The sequence below is a fragment of the Bos javanicus genome, chromosome 15 (genome assembly GCF_032452875.1).
Source record: "Bos javanicus breed banteng chromosome 15, ARS-OSU_banteng_1.0, whole genome shotgun sequence".
In the NCBI taxonomy this organism is placed as follows: Eukaryota; Metazoa; Chordata; class Mammalia; order Artiodactyla; family Bovidae; genus Bos; species Bos javanicus.
In genome coordinates, this window is record NC_083882.1 from 5,342,549 (window position 1) to 5,364,028 (window position 21,480).

The following is a 21,480-nucleotide window of genomic DNA, read 5'->3' on the forward strand; positions in this document are numbered from 1 at the left end:
TAAGTTCTACTTTGTCTGATCTGAGGACTGCTACTCCAGCTTTCTTTTGCTTCCCATTTGCATGGAATAACTTTTTCCATCCCCTCACTTTCAGTCTATATGTGTCTTTACGTCTGAAGTGGGTTTCTTGTAGACAGTATATATATGGGTCTTGTTTTTGTATCTATTCAGCCAGTGTTTTTAGGTTGGAGCATTTAATCCATTTACATTTAAAGTAATTACTGATATGTATGTTCCTACTGCCATTTTCTTCTTTGGTTTTTGCTTTTGTAGATCTTTTTCTTCTATTTCCTGACTATATAAGTCCCTTTAATACTTGTTGTAAAGCTGATTTAGTAGTATTGAATTCTCTTAACTTTTCCTTGTCTGAAAAGCTTTCAATTTCTCCATCAATTTTGAATGAGATCCTTGCCAGGTGCAGTAATCTTGGTTGTAGATTTTTTCCCTTTCAGTACTTTAAATATACCCTGCCATTCCCTTCTGGCCTGCAGAGTTTCTCCTGAATGATTAGCTGTTAAATGTATGGAGTTTCCCTTGTATGTTACTTGTTGCTTTTCCCTTGCTGCTTTTAATAGTCTTTGTGTTTAGTCTTTGTTAATTTAATTAGTTTGTGTCTCGGTATGTTTCTCCTTGGGGACATACAGTTTATACTGTAGGGGACTCTTTGCATCTCTTGGACTTGATTGACTATTTCCTTTTCCATGTTGGGAAAACTTTCAACTATAATCTCTTTGAAAATTTTCTCATACCCTTTATTTTTCTCTTCTTCTCCTGGGACCCCTATAATTCAAATATTGGTGCATTTGATATTGTCCCAGACGTCTCTGAGACCATCCTCAGTTCTTTTCATTCTTTTTATTCTGCTCTTCAGAAGTTATTTCCACCATTTTACCTACCAGCTCACTGATTTGTTCTTGTGCTTCAGATATTCTGCTATTGATTCCTTCTAGAGTATTTTTAATTTCAGTAATTTTGTTGTTTATCTCTGTATGTTTACTCTTTAATCCTTCTAGGCCTTTGTTAATTGATTCTTGCATTTTCTCCATTCTGTTTTCAAGGTTTTTGATCATCTTTACCATCATTATTCTGAATTCTTTTTCAGGTAGTTTGCCTATTTCCTCTTCATTTACTTGAACATCTGTGCTTCCAGTTTGTTCCTTCAGTTGTGCAGTATTTTTCTGCCTTTTCAGGTTTTTTTAATTGGAGGCTAACTAATTTATAATATTTTAGTGGTTTTTGCCATACATTAACATGAATCAGCCATGGGTGTATATGTGTTCCCCATCCTGAACCCCCCTCCCACCTCCCTCCCCATCCCATCCCTCTGGGTCATTCATCCCAGTGCACCAGCCCTGAGCACCCTGTCTCACACATCAAACCTGGACTGGTGATCTGTTTCACATATGATAATACACATGTTTCAATGCTATTCTCTAAGATCATCCCACCCTCACCTTCTCCCACAGAGTTCAAAAGACTGTTCTATACATCTGTGTCTCATTTGCTTTCTCTCATATAGGGTTATTGCTACCATCTTTCTAAATTCCATATATATGCATTAGTATACTGTACTGGTGTTTTTCTTTCTGACTTACTTCACTCTGTATAATAGGCTCCAGTTTCATCCACCTCATTAGAACTGATTCAAATGTATTCTTTTTTTTAAACTTATTGTGTTTGAGGTCTCCTTTTCCCAGGCTTCAAAGTTCAATTCTTTCTTCCTTTTGGTTTCTGCCCTCCTTAGGTTGGTCTGGTGGTTTGTGTATGCTTCATTATACAGTGAGATTTGTGCTGAGTTTGTTTTTTCCCCTCTGATGGGCAGGGCTGAGTGTGGTGGTAATCTTGTCTGCTGATGACTGGGCTTGTATTTTTGTCTTGTTTTTGTTTGCACAGGGTGTTACTGGTGGTTGGTCTTATATTCAAGTCGTTTCCTTTGTGGGAATTTTTAATATTTGATACTCCCTAGGGTTAGGAGTTCTCTGGTAGTCTAGGTCTTGGAGTCAGTGCTCCCACTCTAAAGGCTCAGAGCTTGGTCTCTGGCTGGCTGTCTTCTTCCCACTGATCCTCACTCACTTCCTCAGGGTTTGAGGTGTGTGTGTGGCTGGCTACAGGAAGGTCTGACACGCTTGGGCTCTTTGGCTCTTCTGGATTTCTCCTGGCAGCCAGACTTGGATTCTTCAGCTCCGGACTGGTGGTTTATGATCAAGGACACAATCCAGGAAGAGACGGCCAAGTGGAAAAGACGTACAGGGCAGGGTGTATGAAAGTCCCACTTCTGTCCAGGATACCAGCCTCCCTCCACTGCCACATACTCAAGGGAGCTGCTCACCAAACACCACCCCCAATTATTGTCTAAAATGTTAATAACACCATAAAATACCATAAACCAGTTCAAAGAAGAAAATAAATATGTATGTACCTATGTACTTATACAGATGGTCCCCAACTTACAATGGCTTTACTTATGATTTTCCATGTTTACAACAGGGAAAAAGTGATATGCATTCAGTAAAAACCATATTTTGAATTTTGATCTTTTCCTAGACTAGTGACATGTGGTATGATACCATCCTGTGATGCTGGGCAGCAGCAGTTGAGTGGAAGCAAACTGCAGCTCTTAGGCAGCCACACAATCACCAGGGTAAACAAGCGATATACTTAAAACCACACTGTCTTTCACTTTCTGCATAGTAGTTGAGAAATTACACACTATTCAACACTTTATTATAAAGTGAACTTGGTGTTAGATGATTTTGCCCAACAGTAGGCTAACATTCTGAGCACTTTGAGACAGACTGTATGAAGTCATGATATTTGATAGGTTAGAGGAGGTAAATGCATTTTCAACTTAGGATATTTTCAACTTATGATGAGTTTATCTGGCTGTAATCCCATCATAATTCAAAGAAAATCTGTATATAAATGTATTCATGCATGCTCAGTGGTGGTTGTGTCTGACTGTTTGCGACCCCATGCACTGTGGCCCGCCAGGCTCCTCTGTGGGATTTTTCAGGAAGAAATACTGGAGTGGGTTGCCCTTTCCTCCTCCAAGGGATCTTCCTCATTCAGGGATGGAACCCTCATCTCCCACATCTCCTGCACTGGCAGGCAGATTGTCTATCACTGAAGCACCTGAGAAGTCCATACAAAACAGAGTGTGAGCCTTCTCAATCTATAACTTTATTCACATTTGACAGGCCAAAGTGCACATGTGGAAGCAGCAGATTTCAAAATACGCAGTCAAGAGAGCTAGAGACTCCTTTGAGGTTTCTCAGAAGTGATAGTGGCAGTGAGAGAGAAAGACTTAGGAGCTTCCTACTCTACCTGGAGCATGTCAGTTTGCTCTGTTTTATTAAATATTGTGCTTTTAAGTATAATTTCTTTTGAGAAAGAATCCCACCACTTAGTCTTATTAAACAGTGGTTTAAGAGAATCAAATAATAATACATAGTATTTTTGCTTCATAATTTTTAATTCTCTTTCTCAAAAAAAAAAAAAAAAAAAGAGTCCTTCGTATGAACTCAAATTGGTCCACTTTTTTTTAACTTTTTATTTTATATTGGGATATAGCCAATTAACAATGCTGTGATGGTTTCAGGTGAACAGTGAAATGATTCAGCCATATATATAGATATATCCATCCTCCCTCAAACTCTACTCCCATCAAGGCTGAAAATTAGTCTACTTTTAAGACAGGTACTGCAGCCAACGTTGCTGTTTATTACTTGTTTCCAAGTGCACTTTACATTGATCATCTCATTTAGTCACATTTAACATTCCTCTGAAGAACCATTTCACTATAATACTGTCGTTCAGTCACTAAGTCATATCTGACTCTTCTGAGACTCCACGGACTGTAGCCCACTAGGCTCCCCTGTCCACAGGATATCCCCAGCAAGAATACTGGAGTGGGTTTCCATTTCCTTCACCAGAGGTTCTTCCCAATCCAGGCATCCAACTAGCTTCTCCTGCATTGGCAGGCAGTTTCTTTACCACTGAGTCACCAGGGAGGCCAAATATAAATGTATTGTTATTGTATTAAATGCATAACTTCAAAATGCTATACCCAGGTCTTCCCGGGTGGCACTAGTAGTAAAGAACCCACCTGCCAATGCAGGTAGAGGTAAGAGACGCAGGTTCGACCCCTGAGTTGGGAAGATCCCCTGGAAGAGGTCATGGTAACCCACTCCAGTATTCTTGGCTGGAGAATCCCATGGACAGAGGAGCCTGGCAGACCACCTCCATTGGGTTGCACAGAGTCAGACACGATTGAAGCAACTTATTAGAACGCATGCATGCACACACCCAGGATCAATGATAATTAAAAAAAAATGTTGACTAAACATAGGCTTTAAATGTGTACTACCTCTTTGGTGAATTCCAGACGTGACTTCAAGTTCAGATTTCCACCAAGACCCCTTATGAGATTAATAATAAATTGATCATGATCTCTGCATCCATGTAGATGTGACAATCCATTCATCACAGTTCCAACCAAACTTGTTTCTACCACATAGTCATTCTGTTGATTAAATCCATATTACAGACAAAGGGAAAATATTAACAAGTAAATTAGCACCATACACAGATTGTTTACTCATCTTTTCAAGGATCATATTTAAATTTATCCCACTACTCAAGTTGTAGAAAGTTTAGATTTCAACTTATACATAAACATTGAATATAAAAAGTAATAATAAAAATACAATTGTGTATTTTTAGCCGTGAGTCCTCAAATAGATACATAGTTTGTTTACTTCCTAAACCTGAAAAAAAAATTTTTTTAAAGGTAAATCAATGAACATCAGTCTAAATATAACAGTTCCTCATTTCCTCTTGATAATTAAAAAAGAAGCTAGACACCTCAACTAGAGAGTAGCCCCTGCTCAACACAACTAGACAAGGCCCATACACAGCAACACACAGCACAGACAAAAATAAAAATAAATTAACTAATTTTTTTAAAAAGAAGCTAGAGGCAAAGGCTAGATTAACGGTTCTGGACCAAAAAACGTTGGTAAAGGCAGGCTTAAAAACAATTTGGAGCTTTTCCTCTATACAGAATTTTAAAATGAAACTTTTGGACTCAGGTGGTATAGATTATTAAGATCCGTGGGCCTCTGGGGCCCAATGTAGTTAACAGGGAAAACCAGTTATGGTTAGAATCTGTATGTAGTGTTAGGTAGCTTTTTTTTAAAGAAAGAATTAAACAGAGAATTAAACTGAATTGGGGAAGGCGATGGCACCCACTCCAGTGCTCTTGCCTGGAAAATCCCATGGATGGAGGAGCCTGGTGGGCTGCAGTCCATGGGGTCTCCAAGAGTCGGACACGACTAAGCGACTTCCCTTTCACTTTTCACTTTCATGCATTGGAGAAGGAAATGGCAACCCACTCCAGTGTTCTTGCCTGGAGTATCCCAGGGACGGGGAAGCCTGGTGGGCTGCCATCTATGGGATCACACAGAGTCAGACACAACTGATGTGACTTAGCAGCAGCAACAGCATCTTGTTTTAATGGAAGTCAACTCTAAGAGACATACTATGCTATGTTAAGTCGCTTCTGTCATGTCCAACTCTTTGCAACCCCATGGACTGTAACCTTCCAGGCTCCTCTGTCAATGGGATTTTCCAGGCAAGAATACTAGAGTGGGTTGCCATTTCCTTCCCCAGAAGTCTAATAGAGGAAATGGTTAATTCACTGTGGTAGAAGTTATAGAGCAGAAAAAGAGACTGTTTTGAGAAAGGATAACTCAGGTTGGGGACTCAAGATGTTCTTAAGGAAGATGACAATTGCTAACATTTGAAGAGTGAGACCTATCTGGCATACTTAGAACTCAGCATATGCAATGGTAAGCAATGGGCACACTTAAGGAATTAAAAGAAGCATATTCCTGAACAAGCAAAGGCAGAGTGATTCAAGACAGAGAGGCAGGCAAGGGCCAGAGTATGTGGAAATGCACAGGCCATGATAAGGAGTGCAAATTGTATCTTCAGTGCCTTTAAACTTTAAGAGAATAAAATGACTAAATTTACATTTTAAAAAATCTCTCTGCCTGAATACTAAATAATTTTCAAAGAACAGAAATAGGAAGGGAAAAGGGGGAAAAACAGAAGGAGATAGAGAGAAATCCAGCAGCTTAGGCCATACTGAGTTCTAAGCTTTAAAGGCAAGACAAAGGAAAAGGAAACCAACACATTTTCCTCTAGATTGTCTAATCTGCTAAATATAAGAAAGTAAAGCTCTACTTATAAATAAAATCAACACTTGACTAGAGCATTCATTATGGTGTATCTCTCAGAATCTGAACATGGTAAACAAAGCACAGAATAAAGAAAGAAGGAACACTCAACACATACAATCTCAAACAAGAACAAGGACCTGAGGATAGAATCAGTTTATTTTCTAACTAAATCGTTGGTATCACTCTACGGCTTAAAAATATTATTCTGTCATCATGTCTGTAGTCACAAATCCCAAATAGGGGAGAGTCAAAGAGTCAATGTATTCTATGCAGTGCTACATCTCTCATTCTAACACCTAACAGCATGCAAGCTGAGGACTTCAAGGCATCTGCACTGGAAAGCATGGTTAGGTTTGTATGTTTTATACTCACAAAATAACAACACATCTACTGAAAAGGTGTTACAAACATAGGTATCAGTTATTTAAGCTCATATGTTCATTTTTCTAAGTTTTTTTTTTTTTTTTTTTGATGTGGACCATTTTTAAAGTCTTTATTGAATTTGTTAAAATATTGCTTGTTTCATGTTTTGTGTTTTTTTGGCCATGAGGCATGTGGGATCTTACTTGGCTTTCCAAGCAGGAATCAAAAGTACACCCCTTGCACTAGAAGGTGAAGTCCCAACCACTGGACTGTCAGGGAAGTCGCAAGCTCGTATACTCTTATTCACCATGCTGTTATTACCAAACTTCGCTTCTGGGTATACAATAAGGAGTACAACAGGCTTAATCTTTGCCCTCAAGGTGCCTGCAGTTTCATGAAAGCAATTATAGTTGAAAGACATAGTACACTGCTGCAGAAGCACAAGGAGGCCGACAGCTCAGTCAGACTGAGGGCTGGGGGGAGTGGCTCTTCCCTCAAGTCTCCAGGGAAACCTATCTCATTTGTGTCATTTCGCCCAAATCCCTAGTCCTCCACCATTCATCTTTACAAAAGTCAGAAAAGAAAAAAGATTAGAAAACTAAAGTGAAATTGCCATTTCTCTATATGATTTGCCCAACTCTGAAGTACTGACCTCTAAATTAAGTTCACAATCACCTTTAAAAAAAACTCATTGCTATTTATTTTCTCTATTTTTTTTTCTTTTATTATATTTCAAAAAATCAAATAATGATCCTTGATATAGAGAGAAGAGTATATAAATGTGTGTTCATATTTAGAAGGTGTGGATATTTTGGGGGTTTTTTTTGTTTTTTTGTTTGTTTGTTTGTTTGTTTTTTTCCTTGCCTGTGGATGTTTATTTTTTTTTATTTTTTTTTTTTTAATTTCAGATATACACATGCTCCCCATCTTGAACCCTCCTCCCTCCTAACCTCCCCATACCATCCCCCTGGGCCTTCCCAGCGCACCAGCCCCAAGCATCCAGCATCGTGCACTGAACCTGGACTGGCATCTCGTTTCATACATGACATTTCACATGTTTCAATGCCATTCTCCCAAATCTTCCCACCCTCTCCCACAGAGTCCATAAGACTGTTCTATACATCAGTGTCTCTTTTGCTGTCTCGTATACAGGGTTATCGTTACCATCTTTCTAAATTCCATATATATGCGTTAGTATACTGTATTTATGTTTTTCCTTCTGGCTTACTTCACTCTGTATAATAGGCTCCAGTTTCATCCACCTCATTAGAACTGATTCAAATGTATTCTTTTTAATGGCTGAGTAATACTCCATTGTGTATATGTACCACAGCTTTCTTATCCATTCATCTGCTGATGGGCATCTAGGTTGCTTCCATGTCCTGGCTATTATAAACAGTGCTGCGATGAACATTGGGGTACACGTGTCTCTTTCCCTTCTGGTTTCCTCGGTGTGTATGCCCAGCAGTGGGATTGCTGGATCATAAGGCAGTTCTATTTCCAGTTTTTTAAGGAATCTCCACACTGTTCTCCATAGTGGCTGTACTAGTTTGCATTCCCACCAACAGTGTAAGAGGGTTCCCTTTTCTCCACACCCTCTCCAGCATTTATTATTTGTAGACTTTTGGATCGCAGCCATTCTGACTGGTGTGAAATGGTACCTCAGAGTGGTTTTGATTTGCATTTCTCTGATAAAGAGTGATGTTGAGCATCTTTTCAAGTGTTTGTTAGCCATCTGTATGTCTTCTTTGGAGAAATGTCTATTTAGATCTTTGGCCCATTTTTTGATTGGGTCATTTATTTTTCTGGAGTTGAGCTGTAGGAGTTGCTTGTATATTTTTGAGATTAGTTGTTTGTCCGCTACAACATTCGAATCATAGGGGTTGCAGAAGAAGAAGACAAAAAGAAAGACCATGAGAAAATACTTGAGGAGATAATAGTTGAAAACTTCCCTAAACTGGGGAAGGAAATAATCACCCAAGTCCAAGAAACCCAGAGAATCCCAAACAGGATAAACCCAAGGCGAAACACCCCAAGACACATATTAATAAAATTAACAAAGATCAAACACAAAGAACAAATATTAAAAGCAGCAAGGGAAAAACAACAAATAACACACAAGGGAATTCCCATAAGGATAACAGCTGATCTTTCAATAGAAACTCTTCAAGCCAGGAGGGAATGGCAAGACATACTTAAAATGATGAAAGAAAATAACCTACAGCCCAGATTATTGTACCCAGCAAGGATTTCATTCAAGTATGAAGGAGAAATCAAGAGCTTTTCAGACAAGCAAAAGCTGAGAGAATTCTGCACCACCAAACCAGCTCTACAACAAATACTAAAGGATATTCTCTAGACAGGAAACACAAAAATGGTGTATAAATTCGAACCCCAAACAATAAAGTAAATGGCAACGGGATCATACTTATCAGTAATTACCTTAAACGTAAATGGGTTGAATGCCCCAACCAAAAGACAAAGACTGGCTGAATGGATACAAAAACAAGACCCCTACATATGTTGTCTACAGGAGACCCACCTCAAAACAGGGGACACATACAGACTGAAAGTGAAGGGCTGGAAAAAGATTTTCCATGCAAATAGGGACCAAAAGAAAGCAGGAGTAGCAATACTCATATCAGATAAAATAGACTTTAAAACAAAGGCTGTGAAAAGAGACAAAGAAGGTCACTACATAATGATCAAAGGATCAACCCAAGAAGAAGATATAACAATTATAAATATATATGCACCCAACACGGGAGCACCGCAGTATGTAAGACAAATGCTAACAAGTATGAAAGGAGAAATTAACAATAACACAATAATAGTGGGAGACTTTAATACCCCACTCACACCTATGGATAGATCAACTAAACAGAAAATTAACAAGGAAACACAAACTTTAAACGATACAATAAACCAGTTAGACCTAATTGATATCTATAGGACATTTCATCCCAAAACAATGAATTTCACCTTTTTCTCAAGCGCACATGGAACCTTCTCCAGGATAGATCACATCCTGGGCCATAAAGCTAGCCTTGGTAAATTCAAAAAAATAGAAATCATTCCAAGCATCTTTTCTGACCACAATGCAGTAAGATTAGATCTCAATTACAGGAGAAAAACTATTAAAAATTCCAACATATGGAGGCTGAACAACACGCTGCTGAATAACCAACAAATCACAGAAGAAATCAAAAAAGAAATCAAAATTTGTATAGAAACGAATGAAAATGAAAACACAACAACCCAAAACCTGTGGGACACAGTAAAAGCAGTCCTAAGGGGAAAGTTCATAGCAATACAGGCACACCTCAAGAAACAAGAAAAAAGTCAAATAAATAACCTAACTCTACACCTAAAGCAACTAGAAAAGGAAGAAATGAAGAACCCCAGGGTTAGTAGAAGGAAAGAAATATTTTCTCTATTTTTATGTTTATTTTTTTATACAAGCAATGACATGAGAGAAATCAAAATCTGAAAAGATCCTGTAAGTACATGAATATTGTCTTCTTTGCATGCTAAACTTCTATTCATGCTTCAAATTCAAAATTGTATGTCATTTCCTTTAAAACTCTCCTGGAAGGCAGCAATTCTCTCTTCATCCTGTTATATTGTGATTATCTTTTTCCATGTCAGTTTCCTCTGTGACACAAACCCTTCTCAGTGAAAGGGACTGTCCTATTAATGTTCACCTGGCAAAGTTTCATCAAGGGCATCTATCTGATAAGCAATTAATTTTTGCTAGATAAACAAATGTATGACTTCAGGCTCTACTACAAAGCCACAGTTATCAAGACAGTATGGTACTGGCACAAAGACAGAAATATAGATCAATGGAACAAAATAGAAAGCCCAGAGATAAATCCACGCACATATGGACACCTTATCTTTGACAAAGGAGGCAAGAATATACAATGGATTAAAGACAATCTCTTTAACAAGTGGTGCTGGGAAATCTGGTCAACCACTTGTAAAAGAATGAAACTAGACCACTTTCTAACACCATATACAAAAATAAACTCAAAATGGATTAAAGATCTCAACGTAAGACCAGAAACTATAAAACTCCTAGAGGAGAACATAGGCAAAACACTCTCTGACATACATCACAGCAGGATCTTCTATGACCCACCTCCCAGAATATTGGAAATAAAAGCAAAAATAAACAAATGGGACCTAATTAAACTTAAAAGCTTCTGCACATCAAAGGAAACTATTAGCAAGGTGAAAAGACAGCCTTCAGAATGGGAGAAAATAATAGCAAATGAAGCAACCGACAAACAACTAATCTCAAAAATATACAAGCAACTCCTACAGCTCAACTCCAGAAAAATAAATGACCCAGTCAAAAAATGGGCCAAAGATCTAAATAGACATTTCTCCAAAGAAGACATACAGATGGCTAACAAACACATGAAAAGATGCTCAACATCACTCATTATCAGAGAAATGCAAATCAAAACCACTATGAGATACCATTCACACCAGTCAGAATGGCTGTGATCCAAAAGTCTACAAATAATAAATGCTGGAGAGGGTGTGGAGAAAAGGGAACCCTCTTACACTGTTGGTGGGAATGCAAACTGGTACAGCCACTATGGAGAACAGTGTGGAAATTCCTTAAAAAACTGGAAATAGAACTGCCTTATGATCCAGCAATCCCACTGCTGGGCATACACACTGAGGAAACCAGAAGGGAAAGAGACACGTGTACCCCAATGTTCATCGCAGCACTGTTTATAATAGCCTGGACATGGAAGCAACCTAGATGTCCATCAGCAGATGAATGGATAAGAAAGCTGTGGTACATATACACAATGGAGTATTACTCAGCCATTAAAAAGAATACATTTGAATCAGTTCTAATGAGGTGGATGAAACTGGAGCCTATTATACAGAGTGAAGTAAGCCAGAAGGAAAAACACCAATACAGTATACTAACGCATATATATGGAATTTAGAAAGATGGTAACGATAACCCTGTATACGAGACAGCAAAAGAGACACTGATGTATAGAACAGGATTATGGACTCTGTGGGAGAGGGAGAGGGTGGGAAGATTTGGGAGAATGGCATTGAAACATGTGAAATGTCATGTATGAAACAAGATGCCAGTCCAGGTTCAATGCACGATGCTGGATGCTTGGGGCTGGTGCACTGGGACGACCCAGAGGGATGGTATGGGGAGGGAGGAGGGAGGAGGGTTCAGGATGGGGAACACATGAGAAATAAAGGAATAAAAAATTAAAAAAAAAAATTAAAAAAATAAAAAATAAAAAAGAACAATAATATTATAAATAATTCATCATGTTTCTCTACTTTAATACTGTCATTATATTTAGCATGATATATAGGCAGGTATTTGTTGACATAGTAAAATGGGGCAGAAAGACAAATCATTTTGCTAGTAAAACGTCAAATGGCATTCCAGTTTTCAAGATTTTTAGGTAAGTGTTGCAAGGTATCATGGATGGAAGAATTAAAGTATTTTAAGACTTAACACAATAAAAGTAATACCATGAAATACAGTGGGAGAGCAGTGAAGACACCTACCCTTCCCTACACCCCCACATTCTGTCAGAACACTACTAAAAGGTGGTTAAATGTAAGCAACAGTCAGTTATCATACTTTTTGCCTAAATAATTATGAATATTATAATTGTCTTACCTGTTTTAGAACCCATTGTAATGCCTTTTCAAAATAATCCCCAATCCAGTTTTCAAGATTATTCCTATATGTAGGAGGCTGATTCCTCAACCAAGATTTTATCAGAGAATTAAGATCTGTCTCTTCATCACTGAAACATATTAACAGACATTAAAAATTGTTTAGGAGTAAATCATAAATTTACTTTCAAAATAAATTTCTGCTCCAATAAACATTATTCTACATATGCACCTATCTGCTAGTATACAAGAGTTCATTTTAGTTACTTCTGTATACGTATGTGCGTTTACACTACTTCTACTTATATAACACAAATAAGTGTGTGTACATATATAATGTCATTTTCTATAAAACAAACCAAATAAACCTCACCTCTATCGTTGTAAGTATAAATTAAAGCAGAATTACACATCCACAAGTTAGCCACAAAGTGGTCTAAACCATTCCTACCCAAAGTGGGGTCTACAGAATCCCAAGTACCATTCTAGACCTAATGAAGCAAAATCTTTGCTTTAACAATATCCCTAGGTGACTCAAATGCACATTAGACAAGCTGCACTGCATCTTAATGCAGATCTTTAAAAATACTTTTTGTTTTTCTCTATCTCCAAAAAAGCTGACTACCTAAATTCCATGCCACTACTGAAACTTGAAAATCACGCTAAAGTAAAATCTAAATTTTTTAGCAAAGCACTTAATTATTTGAGTAACATCCAATGTTTGAAATTATACATAATATTGACATCTTATTCAAAATTACATGTTGCTGCTGCTGCTAAGTCACTTCAGTCATGTCTGACTGTGCAACCCCATAGATGGCAGCCCACCAGGCTCCCCCGTCCTGGGGATTCTCCAGGCAAGAACACTGGAGTGGGTTGCCATTTCCTTCTCCAATGCATGAAAGTGAAAAGTGAAAGTGAAGTTGCTCAGTCGTGTCCAACTCTTAGCGACCCCATGGACTGCAGCCTACCAGGCTCCTCTGTCCATGGGATTTTCCAGGCAAGAGTACTGGAGTGGGGTGCCATTGCCTTCTCCGAATTACATGTTACACATTTACAACTTATAGACTAAGAATTTTAGAAGTTACAAGGGCCCACAATTCTGTCATTTCTCCTGTCCTCTACCAGTGTTTCACAGTAACACGAGTAAATACTGAGTCCTTGAATTTCTCCTCTCACATTTCTATCCAGTTTAATAAGGAAAAGAAATAAAAGATCAAAGGTAAATATGTAAATTACATTGGATACACTCAAAACAGACAAAGGAAAGCTGCTAAACTCTTTTCAACATAAAGTCTTTGCTGTCAATGGTGGTTTAGTGGCTAAGTCGTGTCTGACTCTTGCAAACCATGGACTGTAGCCCGCCAGGTTCCTCTGTCCATGGGATTTTCCAGGCAAGAATACTGGAGTGGTTTGCCATTTCCTCCTCCAGGGGATCTGCCTGACTCTAGATCAAACCCAGGTCTCCTGCACTGCAGGCAACTTCTTTACCAACTGAGCTACTAGGGACAACTACTGTTGTCAACAGTATCTCCTTAGTACCTATGGCAACTACACGTCTTGGTTTGTCTAAGACAATCTTGATTTATATCAGTTATCCCAGCATAATAAATGGCATCCTCTTTCATTATTAAAAGGTCCTCATTTGGCCTACTGCAGAGCAAGTGCAAAATATCTGCTGAAGAAATGAATAAAACCTAAAAATCAAAGTTAATCAAAAATAAACTAAAAATAACAAGTATTTGTGTTTTACATGAACTCACAAATACTCATTATGTCTCTCACAAACAATATGTGGTTCACCAACAATTTTCAAATCATCTACAGCAACGAGTCTTTTTTCTGATAAAAAGCAATGGCATTCTGCTGCTGCTGCTAAATCGCTTCAGTTGTGTCTGACTCTGTGCGACCCCATAGATGGCAGCCCACCAGGCTCCCCCATCCCTGGGATTCTCCAGGCAAGAACACAGGAGTGGGTTGCCATTTCCTTCTCCAATGCATGAAAGTGAAAAGTGAAAGGGAAGTCGCTTAGTCGTGTCCGACTCCTAGCGACCCCATGGACTGCAGCCTACCAGGCTCCTCCGTCCATGGGATTTTCCAGGCAAGAGTACTGGAGTGGGATGCCATTGCCTTCTCCAAATGGCATTCTACTTAACCTTTATTACATTAACATTCTTGCTTATAATTGCTGTTATATTTATCTATCTCCTCTATGTAGACATATGCTCTATAAAAATAAGCCCTGCAAAAATACAAGCCCTTCATAATTGCTAGTTTTACTCCTTTATTGCTGACTCTCTTAAAATGCCTAAATTCGTACCATACATGTAACAGGCATTCAATAAATATTTTAAAATTTAATGATAAGCTTTCCTTTTATCCTATTTTTCTCACAGGATTATGAGAACACATGAATAAATGAGATAAACTGTGAGATACTGCTACAAAAGCTATAAACGCAATGCCATATTATTGATTGGGAACACGTGTACACCCGTGGCAGATTCATGTTGATGTATGGCAAAACCAATACAATATTGTAAAGTAATTAGCCTCTAATTAAAATAAATAAATTTAAATTAAAAAATAATAATTAATCCCTCAAAATATTAATTGGGAGTTTGTGGCTAGTTTAATATAAATTCTTCCTACAATATTATCAAAGAAGTAAGCAATTAAATAATTTTGGAAATATTCTGGATCAATTCGATAACAAAAGTCATTTCAAATGATTCTAAAAGAGTAGAACATTGTAGACTGATAAATATCAAATTCTAAAACATAAATTCAAAAAGTAAACTTTTTAATAATTCATTCTGGGAAATGAAATTGGCTCAAATATGCCACTATGTTTACTACCGTTGATGAAATCTAAAATTAGTTTACTTTTGCTCTTCAAGTCTCTTCCAAATACACTCAAGAAGAAATGAAATATTAAATAAAGAGGTTTCCAATTTGCAAAATGAAAGATCAGGCCATTTAATAGGCCCTATTTAAACTTGTTCAATAAAATACAGTACGAGGAGTTGACAGCTACACACACGCATCCACAGCTTAAACTACAGTGATTCCAAACTGCAGCCACATAGTTCTGCCAGGGAAAGAAAATAAAAAACAAGTGTTGCGTGTTCCCCAATTCACTTTTTCTTTCTCTTTTTAAACACTTAATGTTGTTTACAAAGACTACTAATGCCAGAACAGGGCCAGCCACAAACAGTCCTACACCTTCTCTGCCATATAAATACAGATTTTTGTTTACACAGTTTTATCCCAAGTCTGAAAACATCTGCTGCTATCTGCTACTGCTAAGGGCTACACCGTCTCAGCCTGGCCCTGGACCCACAGCTTGGCCACCTCCAGCCCGCCTTGAGCCGGTCCTGGGCCTTCTCTCTGGGTGAGCTTGGTCTTCACCTTGAGGGAGGGGGACTCCAACCCAGCCTTCCTCACGGCCCTCCCCCTCTCCTCCTTGTCGCTCTCCTCCTGTGCAGCATCGTCCTGCTTCTCAATTTTGTGCTGCCTGCTGCTGAAGACCGACCACCAGATGATGGGGTCTTCATATATCAGGACGTCCTGCCAGCTGAAGGTCTGCTGGTTCTGGCACAACAACATCATGTCCTTCTCCAGATTGTTGAGGCTGTGGTACTTATGGCTGCTGATGCACTCCTTTATCCTATTAAATCTTTAACCTATTTAAACCTAGGTTAGCTCTGCTGCTGCTGCTAAGTCGCTTCAGTCATGTCCGACTCTAAAAGTCTATAAATCTAAAATTCTATGATTAAAATATTGCTACTCAGCTTTAAATTATTAACCTCCAGCTTATAAGTAGTATGTTCACTTCTCTGAACTCATTCATAATATTTAAAGAAAAGTTATAGAAAAAAGAAAAACAAATATTAATACTTGCTGTTTCATTTATGCAAACAAAAAGTAATTATTTAGTAATTGTGATACCACTACTGCTGCTGCTGCTAAGTCGCTTCAGTCGTGTCCAACCCTGCGTGAACCCAGAGATGGCAGCCCACGAGGCTCCTCCGTCCTTGGGATTCTCCAGGCAAAAACACTGGAGTGGGTTGCCATTTCCTTCTCCAATGCATGCATGCATGCTAAGTGGCTTTAGTTGTGTCCAACTCTGTGCAACCCTATGGACAGCAGCCCACCAGGCTCCTCTGTCCATAGGATTCTCTAGGCAAGAATACTGGAGTGGGTTGCCATGTCCTTCTCCTGTGATACCACTATACTGCTGAAATAATTCAACTAAATAAACAGGAACTCTGAATGAATAAAAATGTAACAAAGAAGTTAATAAACAATGAAAAAAACAAATATTCACATATTACTCATGTATCACTTATGTCACTTAGCTATGAAACCAAAATAATAATTGGAAATATTCTAACACAATGTATGCAAACGCACTTACCTAAGAAAGATCATTCCCATTCTAGATATTGTAGCTGGTGAGGCACAACTTAAATCGTGAGTTTCAAATAAGAAGTTAACATTTTGGCCAAACTGAATCCTTTCTCCACTGGGCATAGTGAGTAATCGATTATCATCCAGAACAGAATTCAGAGATTCTATCCATTCAGGATCAATATCACCATCACAGATTATCCATGAGCTAACATCTATTTTCAAACAAAAACGTAGACAGCAAAATAAACGTAAGGAGAATAATATTTAAAAATAAAGAATAAAATAATTATCTATTATTCTTTAGAAGCAATTTTCATATTATTTTATATTTCTGAAGCCAAATATAAAGAACAAAGAGTTGAACAAGTTGAAGTTTTTCATATGAATTTATACTACAAATGTGTGGAGAACCCATAGGCAATCCTGGCTCAGCTGGACAAAGACCCAGTGATATACTCCATGGTAAAGGCTGAGTGACTGAACTGAACTGAAGGCTCTATTTATTTAATGAACATACAGAACTGAAATCTCAATAAAAGAAAACATGGTTTGCAAGACCTTCAGTTCAGTTCAGTCGCTCAGTTGTGTCCAACTCTTTGTGACCCCATGAACCACAGCACAACAGGCCTCCCTGTCCATCACTAACTCCTGGAGTTCACCCAAACCCATGTCCATTGAGTCGGTGATGCCATCCAATCATCTCATCCTCTGTTGTCCCCTTCTCCTCCTGCCCTCCAACTTTTCCAGCATCAGGGTCTTTTCAAATGAGTCGGCTCTTCGCATCAGGTGGCCAAAGTATTGGAGTTTCAGTTTCAACATCAGTCCTTCCAATGAACACCCAGGACTGATCTCCTTTAGGATGGACTGGTTGGATCTCCTTGCAGTCCAAGGGACTCTCAAGAGTCTTCTCCAACACCACAGTTCAAAAGCATCAATTCTTCAGCGCTCAGCTTTCTTTATAGTCCAACTCTCACATCCATACATGACCACTGGAAAAACCATAGCCTTAACTAGACAGACCTTTGTTGGCAAAGTAATGTCTCTGCTTTTGAATATGCTATCTAGGTTGGTCATAACTTTCCTTGCAAGGAGTAAGCATCTTTTAATTTCATGGCTGCAATCACCATCTGCAGTGATTTTGGAGCCCCCCAAAATAAAGTCTGACACTGTTTCCCCATCTATTTGCCTTGAAGTGATGGGACTGGATGCCATGATCTTAGTTTTCTGAATGTTGAGCTTTAAGCAAGACCTAGGTATTTCTATTTCCACAAGCTTGTGAGATATTCTTTACATTTTGTCTTCCACCATGTCATTAGAATGTATGAATGCTTTCTATGTAATAGTGCTTTAAGAAAATATGAGAAAGCTACATTTCAGTGTCCCACATGAGAAGTAAAAAATACACCACTGTCAAATCTCTTTTATATATAAAAGGGTAACTTCAAAGGGGAGAAGCAGTGAGCAAGTTGTTAAATTGTGACCTAACAAAAAGTAGGGAGTCTTCTTAGATTTCGACTAAAAATTCTGTTAAATACCAAGCCAAAAATTTAGACCAGAAGCCTACTATCATAAGACTTAAATTTTCAAAATTCTTGAAAGCAGTGTATTCAAAGTGGTAAGTTCATGTACACACACAAATTTTAATCCCAAATAAAAATTTGTCAATTTGCTTATTTATGAGGCATTACAATATCAATTAAGCAAAGATATTATATTTATTCAATAGATTAATCTAGTTATGAACCACAATTTACCCAGATTACTTGGGAGTTTCTATTATAATAAAAGTTTTGCTATAGAATACAGATAAAAACGATAACATGTCTTTGGACCCTCCAAAGTAAAATATCAATGTAGATCATGATACAGCAGGTTATAGTCATGTATAAGACTCAAAAAAGACAGAATTACAGACAAGTTCTAACATCCTCTAAAAATAAATCAATGAGTCACACAACAGAGACCAACCTTGAGGTTCTCGAACTACTTGACGAGCGCTATTTGTCAAAACACCATCAGACCATTCCCTTGTATCCATGTCAATATGGCCTAGTAACTGATGTCTAGGCATAGCTTTGGGATTCATGGTATACTGTTTTACCACTCTGCCGGTTTTACAAAGTGCTGCCCTTAACATTCTCCAAAGAGTAGATTTTCCAGCACCACTTGGGCCAACAATAACAACTCCCATCCTCTGGCGTAACTGTTCATATAATTCTAAAGCCTTCTTGATCTAGTAGAAAAGAAATATGTTCATATACGATTTACCATGTACAATCATACACAGCTTCACTTTTAATCTGTAACAGTTGTTCTATTTCAAACATATAAATTAAACCTTTTATTTCTTCAATGGAGGATAAAGCCTTAAATAAAAGAACCATGAAATAAATCTGAACACACAACATGATCTTTAATTTCATATTTCTTTAAAAGAAGCAAGTTATCAAATGTTCACTGTTGTCTTCCCTCATTTATTCAAACAAAATATATTCAATATTTTATTCACTTTGCTAATTCATTCATTCATCTATAACCTCTCTCCAAAAAAACAAAAATCCTGAGGAAAAGATATTCATTTTGAACATTCATTTTTGCTTCATAAAAAGACCTACTAAAGTGAAGTTCTTCTAAGATACTGTCAAAGTTTAAATCATATATAATCAACTATCAAAAATACATATGATGGATCTATTGATATTAGTGCCAGACTCCATTATAGGCACTAGGAATAAAATAGTAAAAAAGACATGGATCCCACTTTTCATGGAGACAACTATCTGGTGGGAGAGAATCAATATTAATCATTCAATTGAACATTAAAATGTATATATTACAAAGGTAAAGAAAACACACAGCAAGGGGATCTAATTTAGATATGAAAATTAGGGAAGGCTTCAAAGAGTGAGTAAGATTTAAACTGAAAGATGAAAGATAAGCTGAAAAATAAAGGATAAAGATAGTTAATAAAAATTAACCAGGAGAAAGGATCAATATATTATGAAGTATTCTTGACAGTTACCTGATTGGATATGATTTCATAATTGGCCTCCTCAAAGACTTGCTTTAGTGCAGCACTCAGTTCATCATATTCTACTTCTTTAAAGTCAATTCCAGGAAACACATCTTTAATCAGTGCATCAAACCGAGTGCAATCAGCAAATGTAAACTTTGACATTGTATTAAGTCTCAGTGCTTGTACCACAATATGACTTTCATTAACTAGAAAAAAAGTTTCATTTTAAAACTAGTTATGAATCTAATGACTGTAAAGTTTTTAAGTGCCTTGATACGCATTATTAGTAATTAACTTACGTACTAGAATTTAGTAACATTTATGGTATATGCTATTATGTTAATTAGCAAGCTTACTCAACTATCTTTTAACTGCTGAAAAACAAGTATTACTGAGTTATGAACACTTTTCCATAAAATCTGAATTCCAGGGTACCCAGACTTTAATTAATAAAAACAAAAACAGACTGAGAAACTGTCACGGAGCAGAGTACACCAAGGAGACAGGACAACTTAGTGCCACATGGCACCCTGGAGTCAATCTTGGAACAGAAAGAGGACGTCAGTGATAAAACAGGTGAAGTGCAAATGAAGTCTGAAATTTAGTTAATACTCATGTATCAGCCTTAGTTTCTCAGTTTTGACAAATGTACCACAGTAAAGGCGGCATCGTGGTAAAGATCTGCCTGTAATCCACCTGCCACAGCAGGAGACACAGGTTCAATCCAAGGGTCAGGAAGATCCCCTGAAGAAGGAGATGGCAACCCACTCCGGTATTCTTGCCTGGAAAATTCCATGGACAAAGGAGCCTGGTGGGCTACAGTCCACAGGGTCATAAAAAAATCAGACATGATTTTGCGACTAAACAACAACAAATAAGATGAAACAATGGAAATGCCAACTTTGCAACTTTAATAAATCTAAAATTATTCTTAGGCTGAAAGGCATTTTTTTGAAATCTTAAAATATCTCTTTAAAAGGATAATTTTGTTTGGTATACTATCTCCTTGAAAGAGAAAATCTCCATGTTTTTCTAAGGTTTCTGTTCCTGTTTTAAGACTATATAAATTTTCAGACACTATTCCAGACTTACCAAATCAGGAACTTTGAGGGTAGGATCCAAAAATCTTTGTTCTAACAAGCCTCTAGGTGCTTCTAATTCACATTAAGGATTGAGAACAAGTGGACTAGACTATTCTTCTATATACTGCAAATGTTTAAGATTTAATGCATGTTTAAAAGTTATGATGGGACATGAAGTAAAAATCATGAAAAATCTGGATAAATTATGGACTTTATTAAAAAATAATGAATCAACATTGGTTCATTAGAATTACTAAATGTATCATACTAATATGTTAACACAGGAGAAACTGGAAGGGCATAAAATTCAGAAGCCCTCTATATTATATGTATACCTTTTATATAAATCTAAAACTATACTAAATTAAAACTTACTTTAAAAAGTGAGATTATAATTGAAATAATGAATCATACCATTTTGTTTAACACTAGTTTTCTTCAGCTGTCTAAGAAGATTTCCACTTCCTCTCAGAACTGTTTTCAAAGCTCTCAAACCCCAATCATAATGTTGCTGAGGTGTCAAAAGTTCCCTTAAGTAAAGACATGGAAATCATAAAGCATCAAATAGCTATAAGAAATTCATTTTATTATCATACTAAAAGATACAGAATCCAACTACTAACACATAGAAATCAGAAAATTAGTTTAGTAAATCAGAAATTTAGTTTAGTTTAGTAAATAT

At 37.4% G+C, this 21,480-nt stretch overlaps 1 protein-coding gene across 2 annotated transcripts in view; it reads right to left on the bottom strand.

Annotated features, from left to right (window-relative positions):
• Nucleotides 1-21,480, bottom strand: part of DYNC2H1 (dynein cytoplasmic 2 heavy chain 1) — a 398,003-nt gene that overhangs the window by 301,492 nt on the left and 75,031 nt on the right. For both annotated transcript variants that reach the window (XM_061440087.1, XM_061440086.1), the window contains exons 36-41: nucleotides 21,213-21,328; nucleotides 19,723-19,922; nucleotides 18,669-18,933; nucleotides 16,705-16,912; nucleotides 12,286-12,415; nucleotides 4,367-4,522 (exon numbers count right to left, since the gene is read on the bottom strand). In XM_061440087.1, coding sequence (XP_061296071.1) covers nucleotides 4,367-4,522; nucleotides 12,286-12,415; nucleotides 16,705-16,912; nucleotides 18,669-18,933; nucleotides 19,723-19,922; nucleotides 21,213-21,328 — 1,075 coding nt within the window. The remainder of the gene's footprint in view (nucleotides 1-4,366; nucleotides 4,523-12,285; nucleotides 12,416-16,704; nucleotides 16,913-18,668; nucleotides 18,934-19,722; nucleotides 19,923-21,212; nucleotides 21,329-21,480) is intronic.